We start from the raw sequence: 26,732 nt of genomic DNA, 5'->3' as shown, positions 1-26,732 counted from the left end.
AAATATGCCAAGTGCCACTGATGGTTGTTAGACACACAGTCAATACAGGCATACCTTGTTTTATTGCACTTTATTGTGCTTCACAGATACTGCTTTTCTTTCTTTCTTTCTTTTTTCTTTTTCTTTTTTTTTTTAAACAAATCGAAGGTTTGTGGCACTCTGCATGGAATTATTCTATTGGCACCATTTTTCCAATAGCATTTGCTCATTTTGTGTCTCTGTGTAATTCTGTGAGAATTTGGTAATTCTCACAATATTTCAGACTTCTTCATTATTATATTTGTTATGGTAATCTGTGGTCAGTAATCTTTAATGTTAACCATTGTAATTGTTTCGTCATTTTTTACAAATAAAGTATTTTTTAAATTAAGGTATATACATTTTTTTTTAAGACATAGTGCTACTGCACACTTAAGAGACTACAGTATAGTGTAAACATAACTTTTATATGCACAGGGAAACCAAAAAAAATTGTGTGACTGGCTTTATTGTGATATTTGCTTTACTATGGTGGTCTGCAACTGAACATACATTATCTCCAAGGATATCCCTGTATTAAAATTATCATTTACTATGTAATTCATCCCAACCACATATTTTACCCTTCAGTGTTAGGAAATTTGTTATTCTAAGTTTTCTCAAAATATGATGGTTTTGAAATCTGGCCTAAGCACAATGCAGTAGCTATTTAATTTGGGTTTTATATGAACTAAGAGAAAACTTCTGGGAAGCTAGATGGACTGAGTGAAGATAAGAGTTAAGTAATAGAACTTGTAGATGACATTTTTGCTGAAAAATTTTATCAGTCAATATTCATTCTGTCAGGTACTCTGCTCTAATAACTGAGAATTCTAAGAAATGTAAAATAAAACCCCTTCTCCATTAAACCTTACAGATTAGTTATTGAATAAGGCATACACATGAAACTTCCAATGTACCTTACTAAAATAATTTTCCTGAATACCTCAGCCTCATATATAAATATTTTCTAATCCAGGAATATAAAGTCTTATCAGCATCTTGCATAGTATTTGTAAAATATGGAGAATCTTAAAATGAAACTATATTCGGAAACTTATTTGTCATATGCTTTGTTTCCTTTTTCTACTTATCCATTCACTCTTTCTGCATTTTATCAGGGAAGCGTAGACCAGCCTTTGAGAGGTTAACAACCTGGCACAGATTCCTAGGAGCTTATGATCCTTGGAGCTGCTCAGAGACATCTATCTGTGACCAACTTAGCTACCCTTAAATGTATAGTTGCTTTGCAAATCAGAATGTTATTAAAAGCCAGCCAGTTTACATACAGTTATTACATAATCCTCTGTTAAGCAGTTTTTATGCTACAATCTCTGGAATTTTTCTCCTCTTGACATAGGATCTCTTAATAGTTTAAAATGCCTAAAGCAAAAGATTAAACATTAGTTTACTTCTGATGCCCTGTAGACCCACCTCCATACATGACCTACCAACAGTGCTACTTTCTTATTTTCACAAGTTGTATTTCCATAATCATATTTAAGCATTTAGTACTTTAGCTTTTAAAGACAGCTGCTTAATCCAGGTGTCTGATTGGTGTGTCCACATGATACTAAAAACCAAGAAGCAGCCCAAAGATAGATGATTCACATGTGTATTCCTGTCTGATCCTAACCATTTACCCTGCAGGGAATCAGTACTACCTGCTGGTATTGAGATGTTTCAGCTCCATTTTTCCAAGATAGTGTGGTAAAGGAAATTAAGGAGAGACTAGATGGAAAATTGGGAAGAAGAACATTTATTTGGGTGGAGGAGAGGATAACAAGGTTTAGATAGTTGTGATAAATGTAAAGGTAATCCTATAGGCAAAATTGGAAATGGACACAATCTATTTTCTAGAAACTCTAACTGCTAAGTAACCATAACAGGCAGAATGAAAACTTGCTTTATCCACTTCTCTATATTCCCAGCACTTTCTCCACTGGTTCTTTCCCAGTGTTTTATATGTGAATATACTGTGACTTTAGACCTCCCTTGAACAGTGCTGAGGTAAGCCCTTGGCAATGTGCTAACATTGATATGGAAACTTCATATAAATTCCACAGAAAATCAGCATTTTTGTTTTGATGATCTGTAGCTGTGTGTGCATGCATGTTTGCATTCAGTCAGGTAGAACTTTCTTAAAAGAGCCTTCAGTGTTCTTCCTCTGGTTATCCATAGACAGTTGCTGGAGTCAGAATTCACACAGTTGCTCTTTGGGTGGAACATTCTTTTTCAAGTGGAACCCTGAAGTGTGCGTTATAATGGAAAGATGGCAAATGGATTTCCTTAGAGTTAGGAGGAAGGGTAATGAGAATATGTTGTGTAAATACATTTGTATCCTGTGGGAATTTGATCAGAGCCAAGAAAATATGGGCCTCTACTATTTCTTTGCATATATTTTCTTCATCTTGTTTGCATGTGCATTTTCCTCTTCTCTGGTTATTTATCTGTATATCCAGATCTACTATATGAAATTTTATAGAGTATGGAGCTGTTTGACAGCAGAGCTTTTTTTTGTTGTTTTACTGAATGTTTTGTTGGTGCATATGGTCTGACATGGATGAGCAGCCACGGTGAGATTTTGGAGTCTATTAAACTGGCTCATTAAAAAGATCAATCTGTTTCTGTAATAACACTGGGAACCATCAGTCACTAAAAGAGGGAAAAACTGACACCTGAGGAGAAAACACATTTTGATAATTTGTTCATGACATGTCACGAACAAAAGAGCGCTCTATATTTTGTTTACAACTTTCGGGCTTAAATTCTGTGATGATTGCTGATTTAATCTACTAAACAGTCCTCACGTATTTAAGGGATGGGTTTTGGCAAATGTAACTTCTCATCTTTAAATGTGATTGTCACTGGTTATATTTTTTTCTTTTTTTAAGCATTACTTTTATTTACAGAGAAATGAATACTCTGGGGAAGTCTATGATTTTTTTTTTTTTTTTTTCCTGTATGGAACAGTAAAATTTATTCTACTTCTTTTTAAAAATAGATCTAGGGTGAGTCCCTGAAAAACTATACTAGATTTGTAGGTCTGTGGTAGAATAACTTAGAACCCAAATTAGAAAGAGACAATTTTCATTTAAAAATCATGCTATTTTCTTCCTAAAATATTAGAGAAAGTTAATAGAAAGTTCTGATTTCTATTCTTTGTTCATATGTAAAAGTTTATTGTTTATCTTGCCATTTTGTGGTGGGAAAAGCTGAGGAAGGGAATACAAACCTTTTTTGGAACTGATTAAATGAAGAGACCACTTTCAAACAGAGACTAGAAGTTGAGAGTCCTCTTTAAAACTGCTCACCATCATAGTCATGAAAACACAGTTTCAAATGGAGTGAGGAGGGAAAGAGCAGTTAGACAACGGCTGCATTTTTTTGAGAGTACAAAAATAGTTAAAAATTACTATGTTTAAAAGGATACATTTTTTTTTTGTTAATTATCATTTGATGTCTTTTCTCACAGCTTTGATGTTGCAGCTTTTGTTATATTTGTCTTTAACATTGTGCTCTCACCTGTCATGCCGATTTTCTGACTCAGAATCTTCCGGGCTTAAATCAAATCGAATGATCATTGGTTTTGTATGGATAGCACTGTCTCCACTGCCTCCCTTCCCGTTTCAAGTGATTTATGTTAAATATTAATCCCCTTCATCTACCTATCTCTATATCTATATATTTATATATAATCATTTTAATGTAATTATGCTTTAAATTACTCTCAGTTTAACACATCTTGGTTTTTATTATGAAGGCCACATGGTTGCATTAATATGTATTTCCTGCACCCCCAATTATTAAACATTATTTTCTAAAAAGATTTTCTTGAGCTTTAGAAGTATGTAATTTGTTAGCTGGGGGCAATCTTATAGATTTACAAGGCCAATCCTTTATCTTGAGAAAACTAAGGATGAAAGAACTTGCTTAAAGTTACAGAGCTTCTTAGTGGAGAAATTTACCTACCTGAAATCTTCCAGTTGCACAAAATATGATTTAATGTGCAGAATGTAAACAAGGAAAGCTTAACTAAGAATTGTGTCTTTTTCCCTCCTTACTTTCCCTCATTTATTTTTTCTCTGTAATTGTTCATGTGGGCAAATGCAACAGTATAATATTCTGAGGTTTTATAAATTTTTATACTGATAGAGGATTCACAGTAAGCCAGATTTCCTGGCTTAATGAGTAAACTAGAAAACACTGAATGTTGGAGGGTCATAAGGCAGTCATTTTGAAACCGTGTTGGTTGAATGTATAAGATTTGTCAGCAAAGCACACACCAGCGGAACCTATTAAATCCATTTTTCCTTTTCTGCAAAATGAATGAGATTTCAATATTTTTGTCTTTCTAAAGAGAAAAGATAGGTGCACTTTATAAGGAATTGTAGGGACTTCCCTGGCAGTCCAGTGGTTAAGACTCAGCACTTCCGATGCAGGGGGTGCGGGTTCAGTCCCCGATCGGGGAACTACAGTCTCTCATGTCGCGCAGCACGGCCAAAAGAAAAAAGAAAAGTTATAAGGAATGGTAGAATTAATTGACTATGCAAATAAGAATTAAATTTTTATTATCTGCCGCATTCAGTTTTCTGTGAAAAAATATGAGGGATTTATATTATATTCACGCATTCTTGTTTTGTGTTGCATTTTTTAATGCATTCATCGGTTTCAAGAAGAGAGTAATCATCCCTGTAGAAACGATTTTTTTTCTTTTTTGTATTAGTCATATCAATTGTGGAGGCTTCTAATGAAATTGCATTAAGTTGCATTTACATGATGAGAAAGATTGTGTGGCTGTAGAGAACATTTTGGTCTCCATACTCCAGCCTCAGCGTAAACTTGCTAGCCTTATTTTTGCTGCTGTCCTAGGGTCTGGCTCTGCTGAACATTGTTCATGCCTTAGTCTGTATTCTGACTGATGGTTTCTGTTCTTTGCCCCAGTTCTTGTATATAATAATTCTATTCATACTTGGCAAGCTAACTCAAGACAGGTTCTACTATTTGAATGAAGGCTTCCCAATCATGAATATTATAATAATGGTTACTATTTACTGAGCACTTAAGATGTGCCAGGCCCATGCTAAATAATTTACATATGAACACACAGCACTTATTTCCTGACAGTCCTATTGCATAGGTTCAGGCTGGCTGGATAATATGTCTGAGGTCACATGGCTTGTAAGAGGCACTGATGGGATTCTAAACCCTAGGTTCTCTGACTTGAATGCCCGCACTCTTATAACTGTGTTTGTAATACCCCAGCCTCTGAACGCCTCAGCTTGAAAAATAAGTGCTTTGGTTAAGTTGTTGAATGCCAAATATGTGTTAGGCTCTTTATGTAGCGTCTCTCATATAGTCCTCTCAGTAGCTCTGAAATAATTGTCCCTATTCTGTGACTCATAGAGATTAAGCCTCCTCAGTTCATATGGCCAGCAAATAGCAGAGCCAAAATTTGAAGCCAGCTCCATAGCCCCTGCTCTTTCAAATGTAGTGATCTTTTCTCCTTCTGATCTCCCATACCACTTTTTACACTTTTTACGGTAGCTGCTGAGTTCAGGTCCTGTGTAGCAGTATAGAAGTCTTGTACCACTAATTAAACTGGGTTTATGGTAAAAAATTTCTTGCTAGCACACTTTCAAAAAGCATTTAAGTCTACTACTAAACCATAATCTTAGGGGAGGGTGTTGGGGAATCATGTCTTGCTTACTTTTGTATGTCCAGTAAAGCTCAGGATAGTGCATGATACACAACCCGGCTATCTAAAACAAAGCAAAACACCACAAACAAACAACAACAAAACACTAGTTGAACAAATAAATAATCAAAATTAAACTTAATACAGTCGTTTTTAGTAGTGTAGCAAATGGCCCTCTCCCCTAAGAGTTTTTTTGCTTTCTTGTTTACTTTCTTTCTACCATTTTAAAAGATGTGTCTCTGAAACACCTACAGCCATGAAAGCAGCCAGGAACAAAGTGCCATGATTGATTCACTAAAAAGAAAAAATTAGAGGGCTCCAGTTGAAATGTGTAGATGACAGATTAGAATAAGAAAGCATAGTTCCACAGGCTAGAAAGCCCAGAGATAAACCCACACACATGTGGTCACCTTATCTTTGACAAAGGAGGCAAGAATATACAATGGAGAAAAGACAGCCTCTTCAATAAGTGGTGCTGGGGAAACTGGACAGCTACATGTAAAAGAATGAAATTAGAACACTTCCTAACACCATACACAAAAATAAACTCAAAATGGATTAAAGACCTAAATGTAAGGCCAGATACTATAAAACTCTTAGAGGAAAACATAGGCAGAACACTCTATGACATAAATCATAGCAAAATCCTTTTTGACTCACCTCCTAGAGAAATGGAAATAAAAACAAAAATAAACAAATGGGACGTAATGAAACTTAAAAGCTTTTGCACAGCAAAGGAAACCATAAACAAAATGAAAAGACAACCCTCAGAATATGAGAAGATATTTGCAAATGAAGCAACTGACAAAAGATTAATCTCCAAAATTTACAAGCAGCCCATGAGCTCAATATCCAAAAAACAAACAATCCAAAAATGGGCCCAAAAATAGAACTACCGTATGACCCAGCAATCCCACTACTGGGCATATACCCTGAGAAAACCATAATTCAAAAAGATACATGTACCACAATGTTCATTGCAGCACTATTTACAATAGCCAGGACATGGAAGCAACCTAAGTGTCCATCGACAGATGAATGGATAAAGAAGATGTGGTACATGTATACAATGGAATATTACTCAGCCATAAAAAGAAATGTAATTGATTTATTTGTAGTGAGGTGGATGGACCTAGAGTCTGTCATACAGAGTGAAGTATGTCACAAAGAGGAAAACAAATACCGTATGCTAACACATACATATGGAATCTTAAAAAAAAAAAAAAAAAAAGGTTATGAAGAACTTAGGGGCAGGACAGGAATAAAGACGCAGATGTAGAGAATGGACTTGAAGACACAGAGAGAGGGGAAGGGTAAGCTGGGACGAAGTGAGAGAGTGGCATGGACTTATATATATTACCAAATGTGAAATAGATAGTGGGAAGCAGCCGCATAGCACAGGGGGATCAGCTCGGTGCTTTGTGACCACATAGAGGGATGGTATAGGGAGGGTGGGAGGGAGACACAAGAAGGAGGTGATATGGGGATATATGTATACATAAAGCTGATTCACTTTGTTATAAAGCAGAAACTAACACACCATTGTAAAGCAATTATACTCCAATAAAGATGTTAAAAATAATCTACAAACAATGAATACTGGAGAGGGTGTGGAAAAAAGGGAACCCTCCTGCACTGTTGGTGGGAATGTAAATTGATACAGCCACTATGGAGAACAGTCTGGAGGTTCCTTAAAAAACCAGGAATAGAATTACCATATGACCCAGCAATCCCACTACTGGGCATATACACTGAGAAAACCATAATTCAAAAAGATACATGTACCGCAATGTTCATTGCAGCACTATTTACAATAACAAGGACATGGAAGCAACCTAATTGTCCATCAACAGGTGAATGGATAAAGAAGATGTGGCACATACATACAATGGAATAGTACTCAGACATAAAGAGGAACAAAATTGAGTTATTTGTAGTGAGGTGGATGGACCTATAGTCTGTCATACAGAGTGAAGTAAGTCAGAAAGAGAAAAACAAATACCGTATGCTAACGCATATATATGGAATCTAGAGAAATGGTACTGATGAACTTAGTGGCAGGGCAGGAATAAATACGCAGATGTAGAGAATGGACTTGAGGACAAGGGGAAGAAGAGGCTGGGATGTAGTAAGAGAGTAACATTGACATACGTACACTACCAAATGTAAAATAGATAGCTAGTGGAAAGCTGCTGCATAGCACAGGGAGATCAGCTCGGTGCTTTGTGACGACGTAGAGGAGTGGGATAAGAACAGTGGGAGGGAGGCTCAAGGGGGGGAATATGGGGACATATGTATGCATATAGCTGATTTACTTTGTTGTACAGCAGAAACTAACATAACATTGTAAAGCAATTATACTCCAGTAAAGATGTATTTAAAAAAAAAAAAAAAACCAATGTGGTTCCAGACAGCAGGAGCAGTAGCAACTGAATACTTCAGCAGTGGTCAGAAATTAGTGAAGACAAGGGGACAGCCGCTCCCAGGCAGTCTGACTGTTCAGCAGATGGAGAGCTCCAGGGACATGTGCCTGAAGGTTTCCACCTTCTCTTTGGGGGAGGGAAGTCTCTGGGAACCCACATATTGTAATCCTTAAGGGCCCAGGTATCTTGTTTTTGTCTGGAGGGGCCAACATCTACCTGCATCTATCTTTTTTACTCCAGAAGGTGTTAGCTCGCCTCTTAGGAAGTTATCTCCTAGGTTGTGGTTTAGCAATAGAGAGATGGAAGGCACTTCTTTCCATGTGGCCCAGTAGTGTTGGTCCTGTGTCACTCAGTGCTTTGTTTTTTACCATCTGAACATCCCACTTCCTGCAGGGTGATATTTCTGCAAACATAGAAATCACTGCAGGTTGTCCATGAAGAATCAGGTTTGATTTTCTTGTTAAGGAAGCAGGGGAATTTGTAATGTATTTTGTTTCAGATACATTATTCAATACCAATATAGGGTGTTATATAAAATTCTTATCTAAACTCAACCTATTTCCTAAAAATTCCTGAAGAGACCTTTTACTGAGTTGTGTTTTGAAAATATGATGCCCTAAATGACCACTCCCCCGCCCTTTAATTCAGTGTCTAGTCTTTCTGTGGAAGCCTTAACAAACTGCATGTGTTAGAAAAGGGAAGGAAGCTTTGTTTAAGATTAAGTTATTAATGTCTTTGGGCTTTCCTTTAACAGAACTGTCACCTCCTGAGATTTAGATATATGCTTCTTTCTAAAATAAAAAGTAAAAAATTGATTGTTTTTTTTAAAGACTCAGCCAGTATCTCAGCCCTGGTTCTGGCTGAGATACCTGCAGAGTAAGACAGGGGCTTGATAAGGCCAAGATAATGTGTCCTGGGGTAGGGCAGAAGGACCTATGCCAGAGAAGCTTATGAGACCATCAGCAGGACTTTTTTTTGGAGAAGAAAGTTATAGAGTGACTTCCAAGTTTCTATTTTGGTGGCTAAGTAAAAGGTGGCATCATTGACTGGTGGAGGAAGTACCAGAGAAAGACGAGGTCAGTTTAGACATGTGCCGTTTGAAATACATGTGGTCAGTTGGAGAAGTCAGCACCTAAGGCATGTATTTGTTTGTAACAGGACTAATGTCAGAATGTTTAAGTTTCTTCCTTGCCATTCTCAGGTTTATTATGCTATACCAATTTGCCTTTCCCTAGAACAATCTTTTAGTGCTGTTTTCCGCACTTAAAAAAACATTTGAATCTAGAAAAAGACTTATGTCTGTTCCTGTCATGTAAGAAATTGATTGGTCCTTTTATTCTAGTTATTGCCATGATCTTAATAATTTCTTTCTTCATTCTTCCCCATTTTCATGTTACTAAGGAATTGTCAGTGCATACTAGCCTATTATGACATTTAAAATATTTTATATAGAGGAAAGTTTTTTTAAAAGTTTGTTTTCTTTCTCAAGTAAGTCAGTTTACAGCCTTTGTTTTGAGGAGCTGAGAGAGAACAGCCTGAAGTGGGGTAAGGTGTAAATTAGGTTGTCTCTTAAGTTTTTTTTTTTTTCTTAAACACGTATTGTTTCCTATCAGTTTCATTTTACTGGGCAGGAAACTGAAGCCAGGTTATCTCAGGGTCACATAGCTGAGTCCTGAGCAGTCTTCCACTCTTAGGACATCAGACCCTGAGAGAGAAGTGATTGGGATCTAGTTGTTGAAGTAGTTAGGTTATATTGAGGAACATTTCTCCTGGAAGGGAGATAGAATATAAAAAACAAACCAAAAAATGCCTTCTAGAAACCCATGAGACATGACAGACTTCCCACTAGAATTTGAGTTATTTTGAGAATATGCTGGTATGGGACAATGAAAAGTATTCATTGTCCCATATACATTTGCCTAATACAATGTGAGAAGGTAAGAAACATTCAGATTTGGAATTTGCCCCCAAGCAAATGAGGTTTTAGATAGTTTTAGGCATTTCTAAGAAGCAGACAAACAAATAGCAATTAAGTTGTTTTGGTTAGCTTTCTGGACATACATCCTTTGAATAGGGTTGGCTTTATAGGTAGACTTGAGTGGTTGGAGGAAGCACAGGGAGACTTCTCATAACTATTTATGTGGGCCGTTTGAATGCTTTGCTGCTGAAATATACCTGCCTCTGTGAGGTGATGAGCTTTATTGTTTCAATAGCTGCAAGAGTGATAAGACCCAGAATAGGGACTGTCACTGCAAGGACATGATAGAAATGAGAGGACAGACTCAGGAGCTAGCCCTGCTTCTTAGGACATTACTGTCCTTGCTTTAGGAGGGAAAAAAGCTTCAATACAGGCTCATTGAAGTAATAGCACTGATCAGAGGGTTGATCTGACAGCAAAGATAAATAACGTATCTAACTACTTTGAAAATAGTAAGAATTCTTCCAGTGTTGAATGTTCTTGTTATCTTTGAACAAGGAGACACAAAACCAGTAAGTTGAGTTGGTTTGACACAATTGGATCAAAGATGTTTTGATATTTAGAAATGTTTTGATGTTTATATATTTAGGCTGCTATAAGGTATTTAGAGAATATTTTTTATTTTTGCACAAAAAAAGTTATACTCCACTTATAATTATTATAAAATATTGGCTATATCCCCTGTGCTGTACAAATGACATTTAGAAATAAATATAGAATAACTGAATTGCAGAGTTTTCAAACTAGAAGGGACCTCAGAAATTATCCTAGTCCAGTGGTTTTCAAACTTGATTTTAGCAGCTTTTTCCTTCAGAAATGAAACCTTAGGTGGAACCTCAACTTTTAAAATAGATAAGAATGACCAGTGGGTTCCTCTGGCCCTTTAAATCTTGATTGTTTGGGGTAAAAGCTCTTTATTGCCTGCAGAATCCCTAAGCACCTCAAGTGGCACAGTTTGAAAACCACTGATCTAGTCCAACCCTTTCATTTTACAGATGAGCAAACTGAGGTCCAGAGAGGTTAAGTGACATGCCCAAGGTCACACAGCTAGTCGTGGAAGAGCCAGGACTAAATCTCAGGTCTCTTGATTCCCAGTCCAGTGCTCTTTCCACTACACCACACTGCCAGTAAGGTAGGTGCTGTGTTGACATTATATTCATAGCTACTAATAGTCTTCAGTATTTTCCAACTGATCTATGCTGGAAATGTTTATGCATTGAATGTTGAAGTGTATTATTCAGAAATGTGTAGGATATGGAAATACAGATTAGAATCACATAAATATCCTCTTCGAAGATATATATCTAGAATGTTTCCATTCACTTTTAAAAATTATTTTGAAGCAGTGCATTGTAACGTTTGAGACATTTTAGTCTGGTCAATGATCAATATGTATGGAGTCAGAATATTTTGCTGTAGATACTTTGACAGGAGCAGCATTGAGACTTCTGTTTGACACTCCCATGGGGACCATGCCCTGCTGGCATTTCCAGTGTTGGACAGTCACCTGGCTCCAGAACATCTTTCACCAGCATGTATTGGGCATATATTCATTTCCCATTGAACTCTGCAGTTTCCCTCAGTTCTTAGTGTGCCTGTACTTTCTATCTCTAACTTCTCTGTACTTTGTAATCTGATGTGTGCAAATTGTCACTGGGGTTCTACCCTAAAGTGACATAAAGGGCGATTCATTGTAGAATCCTCTAGCCCCTAAATGATCTCTGTTGTCAAGTCAGTTTCCATTCACATCCCTCCAGTTTTATCAGACAAAGACTATCCCTGGGCACTAGGAAAGTGGGAAAAGTGTCTAAAGTATCTAAACCTAACCAACCTAAAATCAAAAAAAGGTGTGCAGATGTAAATTCCCTGGCAGTCCAGTGGTTAGGCACTGCCATGGCCTGTGTTCAGTCCCTGGTCGGGGAGCTAAGATCCCACAAGCCGCACGGCAAGGCCAAAAAAAAGGCACTCGGAAATCTGTAGCTACTGTGACTTGGTAGAATTCTTATGGGGAAATTTCCCAGGGAAAATAGATGCTGCCACTGGTCTAAGGATAGAGAGCTGGTCTTGTGAGGAGAGCCAGCTACTAGGTAAAAAATTAGTTTGGGAGCTGTGCTTGCAGTCAAAGTGGAGGTGATGCATTCCTATCTTACAGACTACACTGAGTTCATCTCTTAGAGATACGTTCAGTCAGAAAATATTTCTTTAACCCTACTTCTGTTTGAGAATCTAGGAGCAGTTAACAGGTCTCATTTATAGAATGTGTTCCTCCTGAAAGACAAGTACACTTTTGTGTATCACATGATGAAATGCAGTCAGGGTGTGCCTGCCCTGCCCTAAGATCTCATGACTTCAGACAGGTCACTTGTGCTCTCTGGGCATGTGTTTCCTCAACTTTAAAAGAAAGGGGTTTGCCCCAATCTTTTTTTTAATCCCAGCTAGCTCTGTATGACTGCTGATTGAGTATCTTGGTAGCCCAAGGTAATGTCAGTCCCAGACATTACGTTGTTTTATTGCATTAATTAAGTTAATTAATTCAGTTTGATCAGTGCTTTGTAATAGAACTTTCTTACATCATGGAAGTGATCTGTATCTGTGCTGTCCAGTACCATAGCCACTAGCCACAGGTGACGATTACACTTGCAATGTGGCTATTGCTACCGAAGAACTGGATTTTAAACTTTATTTAATGTTAATTCACTTTTTAAAATAAATTTATTTATTTATTCGTTTAAGTTTTGGCTGCATTGGGTCTTCGTTACTGTGTGCGGGCTTTCTCTAGTTGAGGCGAGCGGGGTTTACTCTTCGTTGCGGTGCGTGGGCTTCTCATTGCAGTGGCTTCTCTTGTTGCGGAGCGTGGGCTTTAGGTGCGCGGGCTTCTCATTGCAGTGGCTTCTCTTGTTGCGGAGTGTGGGCTTTAGGTGCGCGGGCTTCAGTAGTTGTGGCACGTGGGCTCAGTAGTTGTGGCTAGCGGGCTCTAGAGCACAGGCTCAGTATCTGTGGCGCACGGGCTTAGTTGCTCCGCGGCATGTGGGATCTTCCCGGACCAGGGCTCGAACCCGTGTCCCCTGCATTGGCAGGCGGATTCTTAACCACTGCGCCACCAGGGAATCCCTGTTAATTCACTTTTAATTTAAGCAGCCACATGTGGCTACTGTATTGAACAACACAGCTCATAGATGTCCTCTGACATGGAAGTCAGACATAGCTTGGATCGGTGCAATAGGTATACCTGAAGAATTCACCAAAAGAGTGACGCTGTTGTACCTTGATGAATCTTCACCAAATACAGTTGATCCAAGGGTAATTTGTTAGAAATCAAGTGTTCGCTTTTGAGTGAAAATGTTATCTGCAGAGTGGAGATCAGGCCTCCTCTTATTTGTGACCGAACCACATGAACTTCAACTGAAAGATGTTTGCTAATTTGATGAGAAGTGGAACATTTTCTCCTGTGCAGTCATGTGATCATTTAGGCCTCAGCATGGGTTTTAGTGAATTCCCACAGGTCTAGGAAGCTGAGTTTAGAAAGTTTCTGGCCAGTAAAAGAATATTCTGTTTATATTACAAGTTCAAATGTGAGTGTCCAAACAATGCTGGTTTCTGAGTACATTATGAAACAAACTCTTTTTCTTCCTCCCTCAGAACCAAAGAAAATGGCTTTGACAGAGAGCCTTTGCACTCAGAACATCCAAGCAAGCGACCATGCACTATTAGCCCAGGCCAGCGGTACAGTCCAAATAATGGCTTATCCTACCAGCCCAATGGCCTGCCTCACCCCACCCCTCCTCCACCTCAGCATTACCGTTTGGATGATATGGCCATTGCCCACCACTACAGGGACTCCTATCGACACCCCAGCCACAGGGACCTCAGGGACAGAAACAGACCTATGGGTAAGACTGAAGGATCTCTTCACTTCTTTTGGGACTGTATGCTTCAAGACTTGCATCATTACTTCTCAGCTAAACTCGAGGCTTGATATCTGTGATGGGGTAAAAATTCCCTTTCTTTATGTAGTGTCTCCTTTATGAGAAAACTTTGTTGGTATTACTGTGTCCTTTAACAGCTGTGCTTTCTCTCTCTTACGTTCTTTGTGACAGCAGGTTATTATTGGGGGGGCGGGCATCTAAATACAACCTCCTGAACTGTATTAACATACGCAAAACAAGTTTTTAATTTTTTTTTTTTTTTTTTTTTTTTTTTTTTATGGTACGCGGGCCTCTTACTGTTGTGGCCTCTCCCGTTGCGGAGCACAGGCTCCGGACGCGCAGGCTCAGCGGCCATGGCTCACGGGCCCAGCCGCTCCGCGGCATGTGGGATCTTCCCGGACCGGGGCACGAACCCGTGTCCCCTGCATCGGCAGGCGGACTCTCAACCACTGCGCCACCAGGGAAGCCCTAATTTTTTTTTTAATATGAGGGATTTCGTATGTAGTTAGTCTGCCACAAGTATTTTTTAAAAATCAGTTTATTTCATTCTATCTTTTATTTCAGATAGTCTCAAAGTTCATTTGGAGTTTTCCAGTCTCTGTGATAGTCTGTATTTGAAAAATACAATATGGTATTATTATGTCTGTGGTTTAAGTCAACAGATGTTCTTTGAGGAATGATTTAGTACTTTTTTTTGTTTTCCAACTTAGAAGTGTCAGTGATTCAATTTAGTGTTGACAATTTAGTGTCAAAGATCAGAATACCAAAGAAGGGAATGAGTTTGGGTAAATACGTGTTCTGTTTGCCTGTGTTCATTCCTTCTTTGCATAAAACTGTTGGAAGTGAAGCATTTAGGAGACACTGTCTTCTAAAGAACAGGTGCTCACCATGACAAATGAGAAGGAAGACGAATAGGTAAGTTTTGATACATGATCAGTGTTTGAGGTGATAGCATTAGAGTACTGTTCCTGTTCCTGGGGCTTCTTGAATTCTTGATTTTTCGCAAGTCAATCTAGTGATAAACTGAGAGCAATAGTCAGCCCTCTCTCTAGTCTTTTTCTGTCCCCTGAATCCATGCTGTCCAGCAGCAGGACTGCCTTTACCTCTTAGCTGGTTGCTGACAAACTTCCCTGACATGGGACGGTTTGGTGGGCAAGATACTGGAAGCAGCACAGGACGAAGTCCAAGTAGAAAAGCAGAACACAGAGCTGAAGGCGCAGAACTTGGGAAGCATGGCCAGTTCCCTGCCTGAATAGTAGGACAGCGTTTTTTTTAGCCACAGGCAGAGAGCGTGTGGTGAGCAGAGGTTTATGTTAGACTTCTAACTAGGTTAGTAGGACATAGGGGCTTCCATATGTAGGGTCTTTTGCTTGAAAACACAACCCTTCAAATGTTTAGAAAGCAGAAAGGGAGAGTCAGGTTGAGGGGAGGGGCGATGGAGGCCCTGGATGTGAGATAGTAAAATAGTAGTTTCACTTCCCCACAACATCATTTCTACATTTATATAGTGTGTCAGACAAATGGCTAAGCATATAATTTGTTCTTTCTTAATAACCAATCTGTCTAATGTTCTCTCAGGTACCATTTCGAAGAGCTCTCAAAAATGGTTATGTTATTTCTCAGTCTGGACTGATATTTTGACCCTGAAATCAAATGCGATAACAGCTCCCTTCAAAGCAAAAGCCTTGCCATTTATTGATGACTGATGCCCTCAAACCATGATTGCTTATTTTCAAATAGAAGTGGAGTTACCAGGTCATTGTAAGACCAACTCAAGATACCCCACTTTGTAAGTGCCAGGAAATGGCCTTTTTCTTAGGCAGCAGATTCTATTTTATGAAATATTAGTTCCAGTACACTACAGAGTAATCAACAAGGAACTAATTATGCTTATATTCAATGATTATGTTTTCATCTAGTAATATAAAATATTTCTTTATGGGTTATATCTGTACCCACTGGTTTTATGTGATTTTTTTTATCAGACCATGTTCCTTACCTTTTAATTATATTAGCTTATAAAACTAATAGTGGTAATCTTTATAAATATACGCAACTACTTAACCGTCCCTGAAGTCTGGCATAGTTTAGTATGTGTTAAAGTAAAGTAAAACCTTGATGTATGAGTAACAAATCATGGTGTTGTTACATCGGGCCGCCATTCTGAGAATATAAAAATGGTCATAAATGTATACTTAGTCTGGTACGATTTATAAATGTCTATCATATGTAGAGACATATTTGCAGAGATGTGTACTCACTAGAATCTTTTAATAAAATAATTTTACAGGCAGCATTAGTTTATAAATAGAGTTTCAGCCTAGTTAGGAATTGGGTAAGACTCAACATTAGTGTCAGATTGCCCACGAATGAAAATGTGTTTTAATGAGTCTGAACTGCTTTCCCCTAGTACATCCCTCTGGTATTATGGATATAAATAAAAATTGTGTGGTGATGAATATTTAAGTATCTGAAATAGAAAAATTAATAAATGTAAAAATTTGAGTTGTTTTATTTTTTCTTTTTAAAGATTTGGCTGTATCCAACAAATGACCTTCAGAGTTCAAAAGCAGCAAACATATGAGACCTGTATTTTTTCACCAAGTACTTGGGCTCAAACATGTTTCTAATGTACTTATTATTTTTCTATTGTTGTTAAGTGAGATGATGCTTAGCACTGTTCCACAAATGCTGTTATCCCATTAGCCACAGACATCCTATTGCTCGTTAATATTATTCCCGGTGGTAGAGCTCATGTCACTATTGATTTAATCTGCTGAAGTTTTGAAACTTTTAAGACTTCTGAAGTTCTTAGTCTTTATATAGGCCAATATAGTAAGAAGCCTCCATCATGAATCTTAACACCGCATTTATATCTTTATCACTCTCCAGTTGTTTTCTGTGATGACTCATTTCAATGGTAGTGCTTTTTCCCTAAAACACAGGCAAAAAATAAGTCAACAAAAATAACATATTTGCAAACATTTCAACTTGAAATTGTCACAACAGAGAAATAACTAAATATTACTCTTCTCCAATGTCTTTTCTATTATGCAAATTATTAAAGCTTATTTGCAATTTTACTTTTTTACCAATAGGTGGCATTGACAATTTTAGCTTTAAAAATGTATTTCAGAATATATTCTAATTGGAGAGGAATGGTGCAGTGTTTTATATTTAGCTTTTAATTTAGTCTGAGAAAGCTGACATGTATGTGCTCACTTCCATCAGCTATAAATGAAATTGTATTTTCATGGTTGGCTGAAAAAAGTCATATGACTCATTATCTTTATTTCCCTTAATCAGCTAAAAGGGGATTTCTAACCACTCGGATTTCACAAAAAGTGGAATGCAGTGTCTCATAGCTTTTATTGTCATTTAACTCCTACATAACTCCCTCAGAAAAGGAGCCTAGGTGTCTATAGAAGCCTAAACCATGTCAAACTTAATTTGCTATCCAGAGTAACAGTGAGAACTGGCAACTAAAATAAATAGTTTTAATTGTTTAAAAATGGAAAATCTTGCCATAGCCTAGTGCCTTTCCTTGATAGTAGAACATGAGGTGTTTTACACAATTTGTCAGAAGAGCCACGCGTTTCTAGGTATCTCTGATTAGACCCTTTCTTTCACCCTGTCCCTTTAGGAAGACACATTAATTTTTTATTTTGATAAGTATCCTGGCTAATTGCTCATGTTCGTTACTATTGTTCTCACTTGGTAAGTGTTTCCTTATTACCTTTTCATGGTAGCATCTTAACTGTGATGCTAAAGAGCATTAATATTTATGTTGTGGACTACACATTAGGATTTTTAATTTCTTAGCTTGGATTTATGGTATTTGTCCAACATTATATCTGGTATGTTGATTTTGTTTTCATAGAGGATGTCCAATTTATTTTTATTTTTTACTTTTTGATAAATTGAATGAGTATATTTTGCTTTTATGTTATGCAAGCCCTCTCTTCATGGCCTAATTTTATCATGAAGGTGTATGTAATAGGATTGTGTTCATTTATACTATGCTGAAATGTGGAATAGTTTTACCGTGCTTGTTTTAGAAAAGCATATCCCTATTCATGTAAAACAATTTATGCTATCTTCGTTTTTAATTCAGGAAAGCCACACTTTGAAACCACTTAATGTATACTTGTGGTTTCTTGTATTTACTAAGATTCAGGATATATTTATATTTTCACTTAGGGAACATTATATGGATAACTGGCTCAGGGCTTGGTATCTCTTCATGTGTAAAAGAAATGGTTCTGACCAGATGACCTCTAAAATTCCTTCTAGTTTTCTAACATTTTATCATTCTATGAGAGACCCATGAGGTAATTCTGAATCTGAATATGACTCATGCCTCCGTTCAAAAATCGAATATATTTTCACATCCTTTAGTTTGCCCACATAGTCTTTGCTAAGTGCCTGTGCGCATATGGATTATGTCCTTAATGTTTTAGGGTGATTCAACCTTCTTCATATTTATAGGGTTGCATGGCACACGTCAAGAAGAAATGATTGATCACAGACTGACAGACAGAGAATGGGCAGAGGAATGGAAACATCTTGACCATGTAAGATGTTGGTAATCATTTCAAAAAATGTTTTGAAAACAGCTGGAGTGAGGTGACATGATAAAAGTGTGGGGATGCTTTGAAGGTATTTTCTGCCATCCTTGAAAAAGTAATAAATGAGAATGTTTAAAGTAGAATATAGGATTTGATTTCTAAATTGATATCAAGGCCACTTATATAAGAGAAGTGTTTAGATCATGGAAAGGATTCCCTAAAGCCAGATCAGTGGGCTGCTGTTTTATTTGTAGAGAGTTATTTATTTTATCCAGTAATGGGATTAGTATTTGGAAAGATGGGTTTACTTCAGCTGAAATATCCCTGTCATGCCTCCCACATTTTATTCTCATTCCTATTGAGTTAACTCATCTATTGGATCTCTGTGTCAAATCTAACCTTTGAAAATATTAGACGGAAGCCTTCAGAATAAAATAGCATTCTTCATTGTCCTAAAATAGTTTGTTTCACTACCCACCAAAGTCTATGAGTTGTGGTGATTGATAATATATCCTTCCTTTCTCCCCCTGCCCATTTCTTCCATAGCTGTTAAACTGCATAATGGACATGGTAGAAAAAACAAGGCGATCTCTCACTGTACTAAGGCGATGTCAGGAAGCGGACCGGGAGGAATTGAATTACTGGATCCGGCGGTACAGCGATGCTGAGGACTTAAAAAAGGGCGGCAGCGGTAGCAGCAGCCACTCCAGGCAGCAGAGTCCTGTCAATCCAGACCCAGTGGCGTTAGGTATCTTTTCTTCAGATGGACGTATTGAACAGATACTTCTTATGCTATTAATGCCGATTTTATTTTTAACTCGTCTTTTCAAAAATAAAGGCTATACAGGGAATTGTAGAACAATAAACACTTTATATCCTCAAATATGTCTTGTCTGTTAGGCAGATTGGCATAGAAAGAGGCAGTTATAAAAATTAAACTCCTTTTCTAGGTTAATGTTTTGGGCTTATGACAAAGCTTCAAAGCTATACCAGAATTTCACATGAATCACTAAAATGCGTGCTCCTTCATAAAATAGCTCTTTGGACCCTGTCTCCAACCTGCAAAGACAAAATCTCTGGGAGTGGGCTTGGAGCTTCTAGCAAGCTCTCCGGGGAATTCTGCTGCACCCTAGTGTTTGAGAGTAATTTATCTCAAAACGCTTCCAGGAAGAGACCTAAGGGCTCTATAGTTTGCCCAGTGCCACTTGAAAATTAGTGATACAGATTTAGCTCTTCCATGACCTTAACTTAGATTGCTTAACTGTGATTTTATTAATTCTAGTAACTTACAGGACTATTAATACAGCAATGCTTTAGAAATTGAATGTGTACATGTAGCCGTATTTAGTATTGAGATTTGGGAATTGTTGGGGTTATAAATAGAATGTAATCCCAAGTATATGGAAAGAAAATTTGAACCTGAAATAATTTTTGAGTGGCCTGTGGACTTTTTCCTAAATTAATAATAAGCTACTGTCATTTACGTCGCTGGCCACTACTTGTATATACAGTCTGAGTCAACTTAATGGAGATGGATTTGTGTTGACCCCTGTTCTCTCATCTCATTTTTCTTATGTGTTTAGCCCCACACCTGCTACCTAGCTTAGGTTAGGGTACAGTCCATGCTGTAAAAACAAAACTAATTACCTGTGTGCAGATTAAGCTCGTGACTTTGGCCTCATTATCATCCATGGCTGATTATCAAATATTTAAAACTTGAAGTATATTATCTGGCTATTGATCACATTATCTTTTTTATTAAAATGATTCTTAGTCATTAAAGTTTCCTTTGCACTTAGGTTCGTCGATTCCTGCTAATCCCTGAATGTCTATTGCCATAATAAGTATTAAATAAGGGAAGATTCCAGGTCATTTAATTTACCCAACAAACATTATTCTAAAGGATATTTTAAAGAGAAAAGTGTTGTTAGCTTACGTTAAGGCAAGCAGTGAAAATAGGTTTAAGTTTAATTTGAACCAAATTAAACCAAACTGTTTAGAATAGAATAAGCATCTTGCTTTTTACTTCTGTATTGTGAAACAAAATTGGCTAATAATAATAATAATAAAGAGAGTATTTGTAATCATCCAATCTAGGCAAAAATTGAGAGCCTTAAATTAAACAAAACTTTGGGAGTAAAAATATCCATTTTAGCTGGCTCTATTGAACAAATTCATCGAGTCAGTGCTTATTTGTTGAACCTGGCTTACTGTGTGTCAGGCATCATGCTAGGCACTGTAATAAAGGAAAAATACTCTTAATTCCTTCCTTTGAGGAACTTTTAAGCTAGTGGAAGAGATAGGCAAGGAGATAGCTAGTGGTCATACCAGCAGGCCGCTCAATTCAGTCCTCTGCACTGACAGGATTAATATTATCTGCTGTCTATTGTAAAAGAAAAAATTCAGAAATGGATAGGATTTCAGACCTATGTGAGTTATATTCAGCACACTGAACATAGGACCGTTATCATATAATCACCTATAGTCACGCATTCTAGTGATGCAAGTGTTCATCGTTCTCCAGGAAGCTAGGTTTAGTTTCCCTGTTATGTAATCAAAAGAATAAACTTGGTTTTAAAAACTCCTTAAGAGTACACAAATTACATTACTTTTAATGATGCTTAATGAATTCATATTTTTGGTAAAAGAGAGATCGCTTTGGTTTTAAGCTTTTATAGATTGTATTTTTCAAAGACTACAAGTAGTTCATTTCTTTGTTGGGACTCTGTTAAAACAGTCCTATTCTTTAGGGACACAGAACCCTAGATTGCGTTTTAAAGAAACTTACCACAGCCATAGGGAGAACCTGTCAAGAGCCACACAATATGCAAGTTTTAGCATCCAACAGTTATATTTCACTGGTGTCTTTTGCCAGTAGATTCCTGAAGTCTTCGCGTTCCATCCATCTTGTGAGCTGGGCTATGGCTATAAATAAGGCAGGTAGTTTGTAATCATGGGGCACAATCATTTACATGAAGTGCTTTCTGAGGTTTTCTCTTAGGCTTTGGAGTCGAATGTATTAGTGTGTGTAATTAAAGGATTAAGGATATTGACTGATAAATTTATGGATATGGATTTATGGATATAGGCATATGGATATGCCTAAGAGCTCCATATCCTATGATTATTCTGCATGTGTTTCCTTTAGCTGGATTCTCTTAATTCTTAAGCTGCTGTCTGGTCTCAAATGAGACCTTCAGAATAATGTTATAGAAGATATCTTTGGTTCAAAACATTGCCCTAGTCACATTCCTATCTTAGAAACAATGACAACATTTAGTCATACACTCATTTTTAGCATTTTAAATTGTATTTGGTGACTGTACAGAGAAAAATGTAACTTCCATAACTGTTGTGTTGTGTTTGTTAAACTCATTCCCATTCTCGCTTTTGAAATATATCCATAGTATTAAGTCAGTTTGAGGGATTGGTAAGATAACATAATTAATCTATTACTAATTGAATTTGGGGAGTTCACCCCAGATATTAAGTAAAGACTATTTTAAATGAGTAGCCTCTTAAACACTTTTAAAGCTGAGTACACACTAAGTCCATAATGTTATTTCTACTCTTTAAGTCAAAAACAGGTTGTTATCTTAAAGGACTTTTGAAATAATACACTTTTCCTTGAAATAATAGATTTTAATTATTTGTATTATTATTATAACTCACTTGCTTTCCAGGAAAAAACTCCAAATATCCAAGTCTTAAGAAAATTAGAAAACTATTTTTTTAACAATTTTTAATTTTTTTAAACAATTTAAAAACTATTTTTTAAACCTCAGAAAGAGGTTTTTGTTTTAAATGAAATGATACATCAACTTGATCATTCACAGAAGGCTTAGAGTTTCATAAGTTTGTTGAATTAATACCACCTCCTGCCTCAAGTAATTGGTACAGAAATTAATATTTTAAAATTCCTTTGGCTGACAAGTTTTATCACTGTCACATGATTGAATTATAGAGTTTCTCATTAACTGTCTCAATGCTCAGGAAATCTAGCATGAAAGTTAAAGGCACAGGGTTTGAGCATATGTCTGGATCTGAATCCCTGGTTCTTCTTACTAGTTTTGTGACCTTTGGCAAGTAACTCTCTGCCTCAGTTTCTTCATCTGTTAAGTGGGGATGGTAACAATACATATTTCATAGGTGTTTCTGTATTAAATGAGTTAATAGTTATACAGCATATGGGACAGTGCCTGACACATAGTAGATGTGCTATAAGTAATAGCTATTATTATGATTTCTAACATGCAATCTCACAGTTTAGAGAGTAGCGAGCCGTACATAAAATTAGTGTTATTGCTTGGCACACAAGTTTATGAAATTATAGTAGATTCTTAGATATTTTTTCATTCCAAAGGTATTTCCAAGCAGTAATGTTTAGGTGGCTAATTTATATAATAGGCACAGAAACAAGAAAAGGGGAATTCCATCTTAAATACAGTAAATCTGTTATACCTTTGGGACACTAATTCATAATACAGGGCTATAGAAAAATAGTTTACTCCCATCCAAAGGAATATATTTTTCTACTTCTATACTCTCAGATTATAAAAACCACAAACAAGTTATTCAGAGTATATCTGCATATAAAAGTTTAGATTTTATGTACTTGTATTGATTCCTTTTAAATTACATCATGAAATTCATTTCAAGACAATGCATCTGAGCTCCTAATGTAAAGTGCCTACTGTATTTTAAAGAGTCTACTATATTTAGTATATTGGGTTAAAAAAGACGTGACTACTAGTTAAATATGTCCATCTTTGAAAAACAAGAAGAGATGGTTGCCTCCTACAGCATTAGGTATTTTTATTGTTAAAGATGAAAATCCTAATGTAGTTCTTGGCTTCTAGGTTGGGTTGGGCTTCTGAACATAAAGTTGAGATTTCTGGATTTATTATCCTTTAAAACAAAAATAAGTAACATTTCTAAAGATGAACTCATTTAACCCTTCCTTTCTTTTGATGGTTTTTGTAATAGATATTATCATGATCACAGCCTCATTCTGCCCACTACAGGATGAAGGCCATAACATAGGTGCTGCCAAGCTTTGAGCATTGCTGTCCTGGGTCATATGAGGTCACATTGATTCTCCAAAGGCCATCAGCTCATCCCTTCATGTATATTGATGGCGGCCCTTGCTGTATCTAGTATCCAATGGTCTCCATCTGTCGTAAGTGTAGTGCATCTTCCATCTCTTCCATACATCATAGAGTGCTTTTTCTGTCTTTTCACATTTCTTAAAACATTTCCCCCACTTCGACTTGGTCTCATTTCATAGATGTATCTTCTGGGGGCTCCCCTCCTCCTCTTCTTTCATCCCCAAGCAGTTTGCATCCCAGAGTAAGCTAAACTTAATTTATAAAATCTTTTCTATAATTTTTCCGTCTTTCAATAGTTACATACGTATACATTTCACATTTTAAACCATCTCATACAGACTCTTCTGTTTTTGTTTCACCACTGCATTTTAGAACAACCATCTATTTTACAGCAACTTACATTTTATAGGTGGTCAAGATTTAATGGTTAAAAATTAGCTTCTTCAGAATCTGAGCCTTAGAATGTTTTGCATAAGTTTGTCTAGATTCACCAATAATCTAAAATAAGAAAGTCTTAAGAGAGAAGTTGTCTCTTGTAATATTGATCAATTTCAGGGTTTGTTTTGGTTTTTCACTTTTTTTTTTTTTTTTTTTTTTTTTTTTTTTTTTTGCGGTACGCGGTCCTCTCACTGTTGTGGCCTCTCCCATTGCGGAGCACAGGCTCCGGACACGCAGGCTCAGGGGCCATGGCTCACGGGCCCAGCCGCTCCACGGCATGTGGGATCTTCCCGGACCGGGGCACGAACCCATGTCCCCTGCATCGGCAGGTGGACTCTCAACCACTGTGCCACCAGGGAAGCCTTGTTTTGGTTTTTTAAACTCGATTTTGCATATGTGGACTCCGTTATTGCTGCTACTTAATCAGAAGAGAAAATATTAAATTAGTCATTCAGTTTCTGTAGCTATTAAAGTAGTATTTGTCAGTGAATCAAAATAGTTTCTGAGCACTAAGTACCTCTACTGTCATCACTTCATTCTTTCTGTTGGTACATCTGATGCTTAGCTAGGACACAGTAACTTAGAACTGGAGGGGATATTGTAAAATATGTGTATATATATATATATATGTAAATAGGTGTATATTATATAAAAATTTTATTTGCCTTTATATTCTGCAGCATTTTGAGGAAAAAAAAACCCACTTTCTTTTATAAAGTAGGAAAGGATTAAGAAAACTTTTGCTTGATTGTAGTTGGTACTTCTATCAGGGTTCTAGGTTAGGTGGAGTTTGACTCTATGCGAATAAGACAATGTATCATTGAGAATTCTAGGGAAATGTAGCCAAGAAGGTGAAATACAGCACAACTTTCCCGTATGGCATCTGGATCCTCACGATCTATACCGACTGTATAGCACACGGGAAGGTGGGTGCACAGTTGACTCCAGTACGTTATCTCTCTTTGAGCAAATTTGGGGGCTATTCATGAAGTTTGAATAAAATTTATAATAGTATCATCTAAGAAGTTTGAGGACTTCCCATCAAGGGTTCAGACAGTGAATTGCTAACTATAGACATAACTTCTCTCCCCAAGTGACATGTACTGAGGGAGTAAAAATTTACTGGTGTGTATTACTTAATCCAAACCTCTTCAATGGTTTTGTTTTGTCTAAAGTTTTGTGCCCTTTGGATGTCAGTGCTGGGTGAAAAAAGAAACTTTACGGTGCTCTTTTCACCTTAGTTTTTTTAAATAAGGAAATAAGTATACAGTTGGCCCTCCGTATCCGCAGGTTCCACATCCATGGATTCAACCTAGCACACATCAAAAGTATTTGGGAAAAAAAAATCCAGAAAGTTCCAAAAAGCAAAACTTGAATTTGCCATGTGCTGGCAGCTATTTACATAGCATTTACATTGTGTTATAAATTATAAGTAATCTAGATATGATTTAAAGTATAGGAAAGGATGTGTGTAGCAAACAAATTAGCATCCAAAGCAAATACCATGCTTTTTTTTGTTAATTAAAGTGTAGTTGATTTACAGTGTTGTTAATTTCTGTGGTACAGCACAGTGATTCAGTTATACATATATATACATTCTTTTAAAAATTCTTTTCCATTATGGTTTATCACAGGTTATTGAATATAGTTCCCTGTGCTATACAGTAGGACCTTGTTGTTTATCCATTCTATATATAATAGTCTGCATCTGCTAACCCCAAGCTCCCAATTCATCCCTCCCCCACCCAACCTCTCCCTTGGCCACCACAAGTCTATTCTCTATGTCTGTGAGTCTGTTTCTGTTTCACTCCTGGGTATGTATCTGGATAAAACTGCAATTCAAAAAGATACATGGACCTCTATGTTCAGAGCAGCACTATTCACTATGCCATTTTATAGAAGGGACTTGAACATCCTTGGATCTTGGTCCCCTTCAGATACCAAAGGATGACTGTATATCCATTCTTACTGGGCAACCTGCTAAATAATAATGATGGGAGTAGCACTAACATCTAATCAGAGTTTAGGATGTGCCATGCCAAGCATGTAGTAGGAAGTACCTCGCTGAGTCCTCACAGCAGCAATCTCAAATGTTGTAGTATTGTCCCCACTTTACAGATGTGGTGATGAGACATGGAGAAACTAACTTGCCCAGTGTCACAGGGAGAGCAGGTGGCAAAGCCAAGATTCACCTTCTCTGGGCTTTAGAACTAACTCTTCTGCCTGTGCTGCCTAGGGCTGGTAATTAGTATTTGGTTAACTTAATGTCACTTTTCCTGTTCCCTATAATAATAATAGTCCATTAAAAAATAATTTTTATAAAGTTATAACTCTTTCCTTAACCCAATAAATGGAAAAATGTTTTTCTTTTTTTTTTTTTTTTGCTACTGTGGAGAAAGCATTTTTTTGTTTGTCTTCAGACTTTACAAATCTATTCTTATCCAGTAAATTATTCTTAAGCCAAAGTCTTTTCTCCTAAAAATAAATATCTAAAAGTTGTCTTAAGTAAATCTCTGTTTCACTGTGTCATGTGGCTAAATGTGAACTTGAACTTGACTGCACTTTATAATGATGT

General features: G+C 37.0%; 1 protein-coding gene across 1 annotated transcript in view; it reads left to right on the top strand.

Annotated features, from left to right (window-relative positions):
- RUNX1T1 (RUNX1 partner transcriptional co-repressor 1) overlaps positions 1-26,732 on the top strand; it is a 109,110-nt gene that overhangs the window by 65,586 nt on the left and 16,792 nt on the right. Inside the window, exons 6-8 of the mRNA XM_065895623.1 lie at positions 13,757-14,007; positions 18,532-18,617; positions 19,158-19,359. Coding sequence (XP_065751695.1) covers positions 13,757-14,007; positions 18,532-18,617; positions 19,158-19,359 — 539 coding nt within the window. The remainder of the gene's footprint in view (positions 1-13,756; positions 14,008-18,531; positions 18,618-19,157; positions 19,360-26,732) is intronic.

Source organism: Phocoena phocoena, chromosome 17, assembly GCF_963924675.1.
Source record: "Phocoena phocoena chromosome 17, mPhoPho1.1, whole genome shotgun sequence".
Taxonomy (NCBI): domain Eukaryota; kingdom Metazoa; phylum Chordata; class Mammalia; order Artiodactyla; family Phocoenidae; genus Phocoena; species Phocoena phocoena.
The sequence above is the reverse complement of the archived record's forward strand: the minus strand, read 5'-3'. Positions and strand labels throughout refer to the sequence as shown.